The sequence below is a fragment of the Ochotona princeps genome, chromosome 14, assembly GCF_030435755.1.
Source record: "Ochotona princeps isolate mOchPri1 chromosome 14, mOchPri1.hap1, whole genome shotgun sequence".
NCBI lineage: Eukaryota > Metazoa > Chordata > Mammalia > Lagomorpha > Ochotonidae > Ochotona > Ochotona princeps.
Window position 1 is genome coordinate 23,314,409 of NC_080845.1, and position 14,076 is coordinate 23,328,484.

A 14,076-nucleotide genomic window follows, 5' to 3' on the forward strand; every position below is an offset into this window, starting at 1 on the left:
GGTGGCAATGTCCAACCTGCCACTGCACAAACAAGGTGCGTCCTCCTGTGTATACTCCAGATGAACTGAAAGCTGAAACAGGTGGAGAAGGAGGCATCAGAAGAGCACAGAAGGCTGCTTAATTAAGTTACTCCTCCATCATGACTTTGGGAGTTCCCACTGCCCAGGGAAGAACTCCACCCTCCTTCCCAGCGCCACATGGGCTGGGGCCCAGTGTTAGCCCCCGGCCATGTCCAGGTCTTCCCGGCCTCTCGAGCCCTCCTCCAGCCACGCACGCACCAGAGCCAGGCAGTTTTCTCTACTCTGGCACACGCTGGTCCCACGACCTCGCTGGCTGATTCCGACACGGCTGGCACGGGTCCGCCCCCATGTCACTGCGCCAAGTTGGCTCCCACAGAGTCTCGACTCTTCCAGAACGGAACCTGTCCCAGCAGGCAGACTGGACCTAGCGGGAGAGTGGGTGAGTTCCTGGGGATCCCAGCCATTTCCTGCACTGCCTTTTCTCTCTACCTGATCTCTGAACCAATGCCTCTGTTAAATGCCTCACACATCCTCATCCCATCTCATCCACTCCGAACTCTTTTGTTGGTTTGTTTCTATTTGTTAATTTTATCGGAGAGGAAGATCTTCCATCCATTGATTCACTCCCCAAGTGGCTGCAACAGCCGGAGCTGAGCCGATCCAAAGCCAGGAGCCAGGAGCCTTCACTGAGTCACTCACATGGGTGCAGGGTCCCAAGGCTTTGAGCCATACTCCACTGATTACCCAGGCCACAAGCAGGGAGCTGGAAGGGCTGGCCACCAGATGCTCGCGGACCAACTCAGTGAGGAGTACCGCACCTGGACGCTCAGCTCGTGGCCAGCCTCGGAACCTCCGGACACCGGAGCCACCAGCGCCGCGTGTCTGAAGCAGGTACCGGCTGTGCCCGTGGACCGAGCCCGGGAACCAAGCCGGGGACCGAGCCCGTGGACCAAGTCGGGGACCAAACCGGGGACCAAGCCGAGGACCAAGCCGGGGACCGAACCGGGGACCAAGCCAGGGGACCAAGTCGGGGGCCGAGCCGGGGACCAAGCCGGGAACCGTGCCCGGGGACCAAGCAAGGGGCCGAGCCCGTGGACCAAGTCGGGGATCAAGCCGAGGACCAAGCCGGGGACCGAGCCCGGGGGCTGAGCCCGGGACCTGAGCCCGGGACCGAACCGAGGACCGAGCCCGGTCTCCCACACCTACCTTATTCAACAGCGGCGGCCTCAGTGCTGCTTTCCGGCACTCACAGCAACCGCTGCAAAAGGAGCCGTCAAGTGCGGAGGCGCGGTGTCGCGAAGTTCTGGTCCCGGGCTTCTGGGCACACCTCGCTGGGGTTTTCGGGTGCTGGCGCTTCTCTCCCCGGGGATCCAGCCGCTTGGAAGCCCCCCACTTCACGTAGCAGATACCGCAGAGCACCGGACCAACGTGAGGTTTTAGGAAAACCCGAGTGAACATGAACTCGCGGAACACTGACTGCAGTGTGAGTTTGCCAGATATACAGAAAGCCGGTTAAGTGTGACCTTCATGTAAACACTCAGTAGTTTTTTGGTGCATGTGGTATGCACAGAGAGATTCCAAACAATTTTGGTGCGGATGGAGGACATTGCTGCGAACACAAGCTGAAGTGGAGGGGCCCTTACGCCGTCCACTGGATGGGCTGCTTGGTAAACCCAGGCGGGTGTAGTTCCGGACCTGTTCTTGAGCAGTGTATCCAAGGAATTAGACAGTGGTCAGCTTTGATAGAACTTTCAAATACCAAAGCGCCACATAAATAACTGCATTTCCAAGTTATTTCTATAAAGAATGTTTTTCTGTAAGAGCAAAGTTTGGGCGACAAATTGGAGGGGAGGGAAGAGACTGAAGACAGACAGCTCCCCCCATGTGTTTGTTTCCTAAACTGCTTTTTAAAAAAAAATGCAAGGAAAGGAGTAAATTTTTAGAGCTTATCGTTCTTAATATATTCTAGTTTTCCCTCCCAGGAATTTTTCTGTATACTTACAAGCTTACTTTATTGTGGTCTTAGTGTGGATTGTCATTACAAGCTGGTAGCATGTTAATGTTAATAATGCTAAGGATATTAGTGGATTTTTAAAAACTCAGGAATATTGCAGAACATGTAGGTTGAATTGAAAAGTTCTGAAATGAGGTGGCCCCAGATGGCAGGATTTAGCAACCAAACACTCTAGCTAATAAGCAGGGAGTGTTTATTTTAATAGTGTTCTGTTTTTCTGTTTGCAAATCACACAAAAAGAGCACAATATAAGGTTGCTTGAAGTAACAATCCAGGTACAGAATAAATGTTCTGCATAAATCTAAAAGGGAGCAAAGCAGGTAACACTGGTCAATCTTTTGGTTTAAATTCTTTTAAAATATGAATTAACTGATTCATAAAGTCATAGCACTTTTCTTATATAATCAAAATACAGTGTATCATCTTTAATTTCTAGTTTCTTTGCTTGTGAAATGAACCAGGAACTTGACAATAAAGAATTCTGAATTCAGAGGCCTGGAGCTTTGAGTGTGTTTAGAGGGATGGCACTTTCCTCCTGTCCTTTACAGCTACCTTAAACACAACTCTCTGGTCAAAACTTGTTGCTACTCTTCATCTCTGAAATTTCTTGACAATGTTTCATACTCATTTCATTGGCTTATATAATAAATTCTGTGACAGTGACTGCCACTGGTATAGACAAGGTTCACACTAAACAGCCCACTTGCGGTACACATTGTTCTCAGAGGGTGACAGGGCCATTTTTCAGGTGTAACTGGTCAGCCATGAGCCTTTAGCACACTTTAACCTCCCTAGCTGAAATTCCTTCAGTGGAGTATAAGGATGGGTAAAAGGTTGCTATTACAAATAAACATCCCTTTTTTGAAAGTCAAGTGTCAGGATCTGGCACAGTGACACATGAAACTAACTCTCCATTTGTGGCGCTGGCATCCTATGTGGGCAACAGTTCGTGTCCTGGCTGCTCCACTTCCAGTCCAGGTGCCTGCTTATTACCTGGGAGAGCAGCGGAGGGTGGCCCTGATGGGTCCCTACACACATGTGGGAGACCTGGAATGAATCTCCTGACTTTGGACTGGTTCAGCTCCAGCCATTGCAGTCATCTGGGGAGTGAATCAGAAGAAAGACCTTTCTATCTTCTGTTAAAGTCTTCCAAATTAAAAAAAAAAAAAAATCAAGTGTCAGGGTGTTTGGCACCATGGTTAAGATGCTTCTTGGACACATACATCCAATTTTTTTTCTTTTTTTGAGCATCCAAATTTAAGTTCTGGATATGTTCCTGATTCCAGCTTCCTGTTAATGCACACCCCAAGCAACTGTAGGTGATGGCTCAAATACCTGAATCCCTGCCATCCTTGAGGGAGATTCAGACTGAGTCCTGGGGCTCCTGGCGTTGGCCTGTGGCAGCTGCAGCTTCTCCATGTGCTCGGGAAGTGAATCAGCAGATGTATCCCTCTCTTAACCTTATAAACTTTAAAACAGTGTTTTAAAAAGGCACACAGGCACAGATTCTGGCCCACTAATGTATTTATAGAGTCTATGCAAGAATAAAATGGAAGCCAGCCTTGAAATGTTTTCAGTGTCTAAAAACACTTAAGAGCTAACCAGCAAATAAAAAATTTTCTACCTCAATAAGTGTCTCAAGCAACAAAGAAACCTAGGAATATATAATTCATAGAAATCAGATTGCCGGTCCTTCCAATAGCCCCCAGCTCTTCTTTTACTTCTTGCTTCAGTGTGCACATCCAGGCTACATCCAGATGTACAGGCTGCCGTCCACAGGAGTGTGTGTACACCTAGGATACATGCTTCTTCCATAAGTAACCGGGGAGAGGCCTGCTGTGACCTGGAGGCAAGCTTCAGCTAACTGGGCAGGGAATTCTGGAATCCTGGTTATCTAACCATGTGGCCTAGAAATCAGTAGCAGAATGTGGCCTTCATGCAGGCATGATCTTTTAGCTCCTTTAATTTCTTCTCCCATGGAGAGGGACAGCAAGTTCTGGGAACCAAATCCCAGTCCCCCTTTAGGCATAAGTATATGGACACATCCTATAATATGCTATATATATTGAGGACTTTTCCATCTATATTATATCATGAATACCCTTGCATTTACATCAATTCTTAACATCTATGCAGACATATGGACAGACCATAGTCCGAGCATCCCATTACGGTGACTTTGTGTGAAGAGACATAAACATACTATTAATACCATGCATGTAAAATTAAGTTTAATAGGTAATTCTTGGACAGGAAAAGCAGAGTGCCTGTGACTTCCTGTGGTCAGATGTCAGATTTTATCCAGGTATACCACATAAAAGGCTCTCACTGAGAAAGATAACTCCAGTAATCATTGACATATCTATAACATGTATGGGACAGTGCATGTGTACCTTATCTATCTAGGCCACCTTATAGAAATAACAAGTTTCAGTCTTAAAAATTCTGGGGCTCATTCTTTTGTTAAACTACTTGAGTCTATTGCTTTAGATTGGCTGCAGCCACCTGGGGAGCGAACCAGCGGGTGGAAGATGTCTCTGTATCTTATCTCCTTCTCTGAAAATCTGCCTTTCCAATACGAAGAAATATTTTTTTTAAATTCCATTGCACTGCTTTATAATGTAAGCTTTCAGAACAAAGGGACTCCCCCCCTCCCCGCATCTCCAACAAAACATTATAGATGCCTACATAAAAGTTGACAAAAGCAAGCACTGAAGCAAAATACAGCAGGAAAAGTTTAATTTTCAGATGATATTTTCCAGGTACTTTTGCAAAAGCTGGGACATTTTGCAAAAACTGGTATATTCCATGCAGAACAAACAGTCTTTTCAACATACAGTTTACTCACTATGAATACCCTAAACGTACAAGCCATTTAAAAGGCTTTTTACCTTGTTTGCAATGAAAATGAGGCAGTGTGCTTATAAAAACACTTTTCTGTAGCACTTAGTACATTATACACTGTTCATTAATGGTTTTCATCTATACTTAAAGGTTAAACCTGAGAACTCAGAATTTTTATTATCATAACTGCATAGCAAAACCATGTCTAGCTAATAGACATACTAAATCTGCAGATGAACATGTAAACCATTCAATAAACTCATTTTAAAACATAGGAGAAATAGCAAAGTTTTCAAATGCCTCATTTCATATTTTTAAATGACAGTGTAACAAAGTTGTCAAATGTTCACTGGGTACCTTGTTTTGTTTATGAATTGACAACATACGGCTGTATCATTTGGTTGTTTGGAAGACTCATTTAGAATAAATTCATTTTTATCATGTGGTACTGAGTGTTCCTTAACAAGTAGGTGTGAATTCCTGGGTGGAAATGTAGCCTACATCATCTAAATATGTGTGTTCCTATTTCACACTGACACACTAATGTGGTGGGAGATTTTTTAAAGTTCTAGAAAGTCTTCAAATGGTGACAGGTTTGATGAGAAAAATACAAAATGGCTACAACTTATGCACAAACTAAATGTATATACTAAAAGGCTTTTTAAAATTGGAGGTTTTATTTTTCAAAATCACTGGTGATATCACTTTAAGGACATGCTTTCTCGAAGTGAATGACATACACAAGTATCCAAACGCTTAAATCCATTATTATCTAAACAAAACACCTTATATAACATTGTCATTAAAGCAGTTTTATGTACTCCATTTTATTCCTCACAACACCCCTGTGAGGTAGGGCTGAGCAAGATACAATTTTTTGAGAAGTAAGGCAACAGAGTCCCAAAGATGATAAATGCTATTTCTATGGATCCATTATATGGTGGATAATTCTAACTACTTCAAAAGAAATGAATCTTAAATATTTTTATGTCACATCCAGATTTTAACAAGTGGCTTTTATTACAAATTAATCCAAAACTTTAGCTAATACTTATTTAATAGTATGAATAGTTATAAATTTGATTTTAAAGAGTCTCCCTTGAAAGGTAAATTGGACTCACTGCTTTGGTACCTCAAGATACTTGAAAGGTAAAAAATAATGCATTTTTCCTATGCTCTCCAAAAAAAGTTTTAATGTTGATTAAAATGCCTTTTACTTACGCTTTTACCTGTTTTAAATGAAACTTATTAAGCTCTAGCCAAAATAGAAACATTCCCTTGCCTTCTTCCCTTACTGTAAAACCTTCTGCACTTCTTCCTCAAGGACCAACTCACGGTGCAGGGGTATCATCAAAGAAACGTAGTGAACTAACACAGCCTAAATAACTGTGAAATGAATGTCTATCTTACATTGACCCAGAAATAATGAATACTCAATTTTAATAAATTGGGAGGCTAAAGAGAAAAGACTGGCAATTTCTGGTGTTTCTTTATAATTAATGCTTATAGGGCATGTCCAACAGTGTCTTCTGTGAACACAAGATATAACAAATGTAATCCACTTAAATTCCAGCTTAATCAGAATGCTTAAAGTACTTAGGTTGTTCAAATATGGCATGTATTAAAGCTATCATATGTGACATACTAGGATCATACAATTACAGAAAACTGCACTTACAGAAAAGTGAAATTATACTGAACATGAGGTAATCTTGCTGTGATCATTAAGAAAACATTCATGATCTTGTGTAATACTCTAATGCAAGCATTGTGAAATTTTATTTTGGTTAAAAATAACTAATAACTTTAGGGTTGCTTGGCTACTGAATAAATTTAGACTGATCAAATACTTCCCTAAAAGATATATCTAAGGTATAAAGAAAAACTAAGGAAGAAAATTTTCTAGATACATTACTTGTGGTAACACAAAAGTGAACCATATTAATGCAGATAATTTGATAAATCACCCTTCTACATGTCTACTTTGGAAAACATTTTAAGGTGTAAAATGTCACCATTCAGAAGCAGCAAAACTACACATATGTTAAATCAAACTTTGTAATTTTTGAAAATGCTAATACAAAATACCCAAATTTTGACTGCTACACCACACTATGTGTTTGTTGTATCAATTAGCCAATGAATGAACACTGATCTTGGAAACCTAAGTTTTTAAAGAGAATTGTGATAATCTGAAAATATGATTTATATTTTTAGCTTGGAATTGCATTTTATAGCAACAAGTCAATACTGATTCCTTTAAAGAGTAATACTTTTTAAAGTGATCATTTTAAAAATCTAACCTTTCCTAATGTGTTCCCAATATTTCTAAAAGAAACAAAAATATATTAAAAATGAATTTTATGGAAAAAGTACAGAGATAAAAATTAATAATCCTAGGTAAATCATGAAATAGACCAGATTAGTCTAATTAAATGATTTACTTTTATTATTTAGACCACCTGCAATAAGTCACAAAGAATCCAAATTATACATATGTCTCATAATCCAGTAAGTAAAATAAATCCAGTATGTCTATTACATGCCATGAAGGGTTGATTATTATTTTCATTTCTTTGTGTTTGAAAATTACTTCTATGGAGCCGACTAAAGTCTAGTGATACAATAGCCATTCAGCTGGTGAATGTGGTACAGATGTTACCAACTAAAACCATGTACAAAAAAGCAAGTGTTGATACTTTTAATTTGTTTAGGTATACCTGGAACATTCAAACTACTGAATATTAAATTTCTATGTGGAATAGTTAATAAATTCTTGGTTGTACATATTTACCAAAAGTTAATGACATGGCCTGCTGAAAGAGTCAAAATGAATTGTAAAAAAAAAAATCTTTTTTCTAAAGTGCTTAAGGCAGTTCTCCCATTTCTATATCCAGTTTAATAAAACTGGTCTGAAATTCAACTGCTAAAATAGAAATGCAATACTAAATCAATGTTCTTGTGGAACAATTTTTACGCCTCTGATTACATCCATACAGTCAACCTCTCATGCATTTCCTTTATGGAAAGCAATCATGTGTGACCTGTCAAAACAACAACTTTATAAAGCAATAAAGAAGGTTTAAATGTGTGTAGTAGCTTTTCAGAATTTTCTAAATTGAGGATGAATGCTCAAATCTTAATTCAAACATCAATGAGACTTAATTATGATCAAACAAAAATAGTTAACCTTATTCTGACTCTAAATAGGCACCACATTTGAGTACATTTTAGTTTGACAATGAGGATGACAAACTTCTCCAGTTCGACTTAATAAACTTAAACATTAAAAAAGTCATGTATTTTGTTTTTGATGTTAGAGAACTTTAAGAAATATAATAATAGGAAACTCTCAGGTTCTTATTTTAAAGAGATAATGGTACAATTTAATTAGAGGTATTACATGGAGTTTGATTTGCTGTATTTATATTTTATCACAAAATGCTTGAGAGATGAAACCTCTCCAAGAAAAACTTAATACATTTTCCAAGTGAACATTAGGAAAAATTATTTGCTGAGTCTCAAATGATGGCATGAGCACAGGAAGGAATCATGTACAGTCCTCTAGCCCCTGATCAATGTTTCTTTTTCCCCCATGCTCCTGCAACAGAAGGCCCTGACCACTACAACAGAATGCTCTCTGCTCGCCAGCTGACACTGCATGGAGCATGGAACAAGATTATGCTTAGAGGAAAAAGGCACTGAATTAATGAGAAGAGATAATTATATAAGACACAACAGTAAAAAACTGTATACAAGAACATTTGGCTTTTCCTGGGTCATTGTTGCTAAAATATACTGCGTAGCTAATCACATAAAAGCAACTTGACTACTAAATTACTGCTTTCAGGTTTCAGTCTATAAAAAGGAATTACAAATTCCTGTTTTCTTAGTTCCTGGAGTAGCCCCTCTAAATAGAGAAAGAATATCCAAAAATATCTTTCAAAATATATGAGAAAGAAAACCAAAATTTTATTTGTCAAGGCAATCAAAAGATTATCTACTGACACACTCACTCCCTAAAGTTTAAGTTCTAAACCTTTAAAATCACTAGTGCATCAGTAGGTAGCAATGCACATATGCGCCTCCTCCACTTTTAAAAAAACACTTCAAAAAAACCTCCTCATTCAGATTTGTTTTATCAGTAGAACAAAATATCCTATCAGAAGGCAGTAAATTTTCAGAGAAAAGAAACTAACCACCATTACATAGGCCTTTAGGTAGAAGGCAACTCAAGCAGCAATGGTCATTTCTTAGAATGATGTCATAGCATAAAATTAAATGAGAGTGAAAGAAAGTAAAAAAAAGAGAAGCTTTAAAAATTTGGAAAGTTACAAACCTCTTACAAATTATCAAGGAATTCTTATATACTGTAACTGCAACTTCCAGTTTGGCTCAAAGCACTTGAGTTACAAACTGCAACCAACTTTTCAAGAATAGATATGTTCTGCTCAGTAACCTCAGGTTTGACTCTTGTTTAACACATTTTCCTCAAGTTTGAGAAAGATGTCTGTGTCAATTTAAAAAGCAAATGAATGTAATAAACAAGGAAAAAAAAAACCTCTGAAGAGTTGTTTCAAAAACTCATGTGCCAATAAAGTCAAAGATATGTAATTGTTTTCAAAGCAATTTTAATGTATTACATATCTTACTAAAATATATATATATATATTTCTTCATTAGGAATACTTTTAGGCATCTCCTTTACAACCCCTTCCTAGATAAAAGTTGAGTAGTATAGGTTTCTCTTCCCTCCATATAAGTTTGTTAATAAACTTTCATTCCTTTTAGAAATGTTATAAATCAGCATAACTGTTATCACTGCCAAATTCAAGTGGGAATATCACCAAAGACAAGTACTAAATTGTGATTAAACTAGATAACAAAATCACAAAATAGAAGGCTTTTAAAATCTTACCCATCATCTAAAGTGATGGAATGAATTCTAATTAAAATAGGGCAGTAGATAGAGTATCTGTTTGCCCTTGTGTTAGTACACCAGATATAAAATGGAAATTGGGCAATTTTACACAAATTATGTCTAGAAATTTTTATATCTACTCTATTTTGAGTTATAACCACAAGATAAATAACACAGTATTTTAGAAAGGAGAAAATGATATATGGCCAACTCAATAACTGGTTTAGTAGAACTCATTTATAAAAAAGGGAAAAATAAACCACTCTTAAGAAAACCTTCTATCACTCCCAAACTGATTTCACTTTTTAGAAAACCTTAGAGGACTATATATTCGTAAAGCTTTAGTGGAAGAACTAAATAGTAGATAGTGGCAACATAGAAAAGACAAAAAGAGGAAAGTTGGCATGATTTAACAGCTTTTCACTCCAGGCCCTAGGTTTACCACACAAAGCAAATCCAAGAAACACAAAGATGAGTTTCGATACAAATACCTCACACCATCTTTTGCCCATTTACACGCTGAAACATCTGTTTCTTGCTTGACATCTGCTGCTCCTGTGGTGCTGCACAGTAGCTCCTGGGAATGCTCTCTAGATGCTGAATGCTAACAGGTTTCAGGCCGTAAAGCAGAATATAGCAAGTCTGTTCTCTACCATTCACAAGTTCTTGTGATTAGCAACTGCACAAGAAAGGCCATCCAGTCCAGAGCGAAGGTAAACACGTTCTGAGTCGGCATCACTGAGTAACATTGTTCAGGCTGCCAGTTGAACCAGTCATTCCATTTTCACTTTTCTGAAGGGTTCTCACGGCACTTGGGACCTGCATTCCAGTACTCAAAGAAAGTCCACCACACCAAACCTAACACAAGACAAAAACAGTCTGAAACATTTTTTTTCAAATCAAATTAAAACTTCAGTGCATTGCATGTTTCTGTTTGAAAGATATAATGCTACATTTATGAACACAGCCAGCCATGAACTGCTGACTTTGACTATCTGAGCTCAGAGCAAACTTTAGAAAGGCTCACTCAGGGTGCCTTCACATTCTCAGAGGGCCGAAGCAGCCTCTGTGGTTGCAGAACCCGCTGGTGCTGCCTTAGAGCAGGAATTCAAGGGTGAAGAAACTGAGACTAAACTCCATTCATCTAGACATCGAGCTAATACAACCCTTCCACAGCACAGGAGAGAACACAAAGGATCAACTACTTTAACTATTGCGGTCAGTTTTAATGTATTCTCAAATCCACTGGTTTTTCTTAAATCTACTACCTACATCCAACAATAACAACGCTCCCCCCCACTCTTTATTATTATTATTATTTTATAGTACAGTTCCTTAGGCTCTGGGATATCACTAATCTTTTCACAAGTCCCCTCCCCCAATACACCGATTTCCCTTGTACTATTGTAACAGTATAGTTCTTCATAAACAGTTACAAGTGCAGCACTGCGAGCATGGATAATAGCAGATAGTACAGCATCCTATTGTCAAGATATAGTTAACAGTTTAATTGGAAGTCCAGTTTTGATTTGGAAGTAGAGAGGCATACTGTACATCTTCACATCTGGAGATGATCGTCTCCATTATGCAGTTGCTAAACATCACCTTAGATGAAAAGCCACAAAACAAAATCAACAACAGGAAGAAAAATAGAAATTTACAATGTCATGAAGTTAAACAGCATGCTACCGAATGACTAATGTGTCGCTGAAGAAATGGAAAAGAAAATCAAGAATCTACTTGAAGAAAATGATGCTAGTAATGACTCATAAGTCAGTAAAAAATTTAATATGAGAAAAAACTTTTGAAGAAATGAAAAAAAAGCATAATCCATGAGATATAGCTTCTGCTCATCTTTGTTGGTGAGATGTGTCTCCTGTATGCAACAGATAGATGGGCTTTGTTTTTTGTCACTAATCTGTGACATTTGATTGATGAGTTAAATACTTTTACATTTAGGGTATACATAAATAGGTGGTAATTTGGTCCTGTCATTTTTACCAATGGGTTATTCATTGTTTAATTTAGTCTTCTGTTATCATTTTATGGGGATGCTCTCCATATTTGCCTTTGGTTTTGGTGGGTGCTATTCCTCTTCTCTGTCAAGAGAACATCTTTAAGTATCATTTGCAGGGCAAGTCTGGAGGAGGCATATTCTTTTGAGTTTTTCTTTACTATGGAAGAATTTTATTTCATTCTCAAAGAGAAAGGAAAACTTTGCTGGTCACGTTAGTCTGGGCTGACAACTTCCTTTTAAAATCTGGAATATGTCATTCCATTCTCTGCTGTTCTATAGAGTTTCCTGTGAGAAGTCAGCTATGAGTCTGTCATTTCTCTATAGGTCAACTGATATTTTTTTCACATACACATTTAAGGATCTTTTCCTTATGTTCAGTTGAAGCGAGCTTGATTATCATGTGTCGTGGTGAAAATAGCTTTTGGTCAACCCTACTGGGAGTTCTGTGCCCTTCCTGGATGTTGTTTCCCAATTCTTTCTCCAGATTAAGAAATTTTTTCTTTATTATTTCATTAAATATATTTTTGAACTCAGCTTCTCTTTCTGCACTTTCTGGAACTCCCATAACTCTTACATTTGGCCTTTTAATAATGTCCCTTAATTCTTGAATACTTTTTTTTTAGTTTGACTCAGCTCCTCTTCCAGCTTTTTGCTTCCCCCTGGAAATATCTTCCAATTCTGAGATTCTTTCTTCTGCCTCATTCATTCTATCATGAGACTTTCCACTGAATTTTTAATTTGCTCCATTGTGTTCTTCATTACTAATAATTCTGTTTGATTTTGATTTAGTGTTTCTACTTCCTGTGTGACATATTCCTTGAACTCCTGTATGCACTATTCATTGTTAATAAGGTTTGTAACAAGTATTTTGAATTCTGTATCCCCTATTTTTTTGATGTATTCCTCAGTTAACTTGAGGTTGGCAAAGGCTTTTGCTCCTTTGCAGGGCAGTCTTCAGTAATATTCACTGTGCCTCTGTCTCTTCTTTTGATCTTGGTCATTGTACTTCTGGTTAGCAGGCTCTTCTCATTAGGACACGTTTCTAAGCTGGGTCACCCACATCTATAATTCAATTTTACTTACTGTGGTTAACACATGGCTCTTTGCAGCAATTTGTGCCACTCCCTCCAGTGAGTTCCGGGTCTGGGTTCTTATGTTGGACTTCCACCATGGTCTCCATAGCCCCAGCTCCTGGCTCACCACTCTCTTCCTCCTGTGATCCCATGCTGTGGTTCCACTGTTGGCTGTACAACCTTTTGCCCACTTCCAGTTTGAGCAATTCCCAAGATTAGGGAGACTCCAGGTGTCTCCCAAATAACTAGGTTGTTGGTGGTGCTGATCTTGCTGGAACCTGCTGGCTGTTAGATCTGAAAGCCACCTGGACCTATTTTGACCTGTACGATGTCAAAGTCAGTATCATTTTCTCTGTGGGAACATTGCAATGCACTGAGCTTGAACTGAGTTCTCTCCCAATTCAGCTCATGCACAGCTGACTTTTGTCCTTCCAGTTTCTAAACTCATTGCCACACTATACAAAATGGTGCCTGATGTGCCACTGTTGGAATTCTGGATCTGCTGGCTGTTAGGTTTGGGAGCTAACCAGACCTATTTTGGGTGAAACCTGTAGGATGCCATGTTGGTGCAATGCACTGGGCTGGAAATGAGTTCTGTCCCAGATCAGTGCATGCGCAGTTCCATCCCAGAGCTTTGCCTCCCTACACAAAATGGTGCCAATGTGGCTCTGGTGGAGGTCTTGGCTGTGAAATCCACCCTGTTCCTGACTAGCTGTTTGGGATCTAGTGCTCTGTATCTGCTCTTAGTTGAATAAAACAAATTAGCAGATGGGCAGTTCTTTGCCTGGGTTCACCTCTTGAGTTCCCGGTGAACTCCCCTTTCCACCTGGCTACTGGTGGAGCTCTGGCTGCCAGTGGAGCTCAGTTTGCTGCCTGCTGACTGCCCTTGTGGTATCTGGTCACTGCAACACCACACTGCTGTCTCCACTGCTTTCCAGTGTCTGTTAGTCTCCAGGTACCCCTTTGCCATCGGCCTGTCCTCTTATATTTCCTGGAATGTGTCCTCTGCGCTTCACCCTGGCTAATGTTTCTCAGTCCGTTTAAATGTGTTCTTATCCTGTTTTGCCATCTTGACCCTCCCCCCAACAATAACAACTTTTGACTTTAAAAGATTTTGAAGAAAAAAATGAGAATGACAATATCAAGAAGGAATAATTACTTCTATTCATTTTCACAAGTATCAATG

At 39.3% G+C, this 14,076-nt stretch overlaps 1 protein-coding gene across 5 annotated transcripts in view; it reads right to left on the reverse strand.

Moving 5' to 3' along the window:
- Positions 1–14,076, reverse strand: part of FSD1L (fibronectin type III and SPRY domain containing 1 like) — an 84,160-nt gene that overhangs the window by 3,882 nt on the left and 66,202 nt on the right. For 2 of the 5 annotated variants that reach the window (XM_058672987.1, XM_058672985.1), the window contains exon 14: positions 10,359–10,658. In XM_058672987.1, coding sequence (XP_058528970.1) covers positions 10,536–10,658 — 123 coding nt within the window. In that variant the 3' untranslated portion in view covers positions 10,359–10,535. Of the gene's footprint in view, positions 1–10,291; positions 10,659–14,076 lie in introns of those variants that run through there. The other 3 variants (XM_058672984.1, XM_058672986.1, XM_058672988.1) reach the window with 3 other exon arrangements.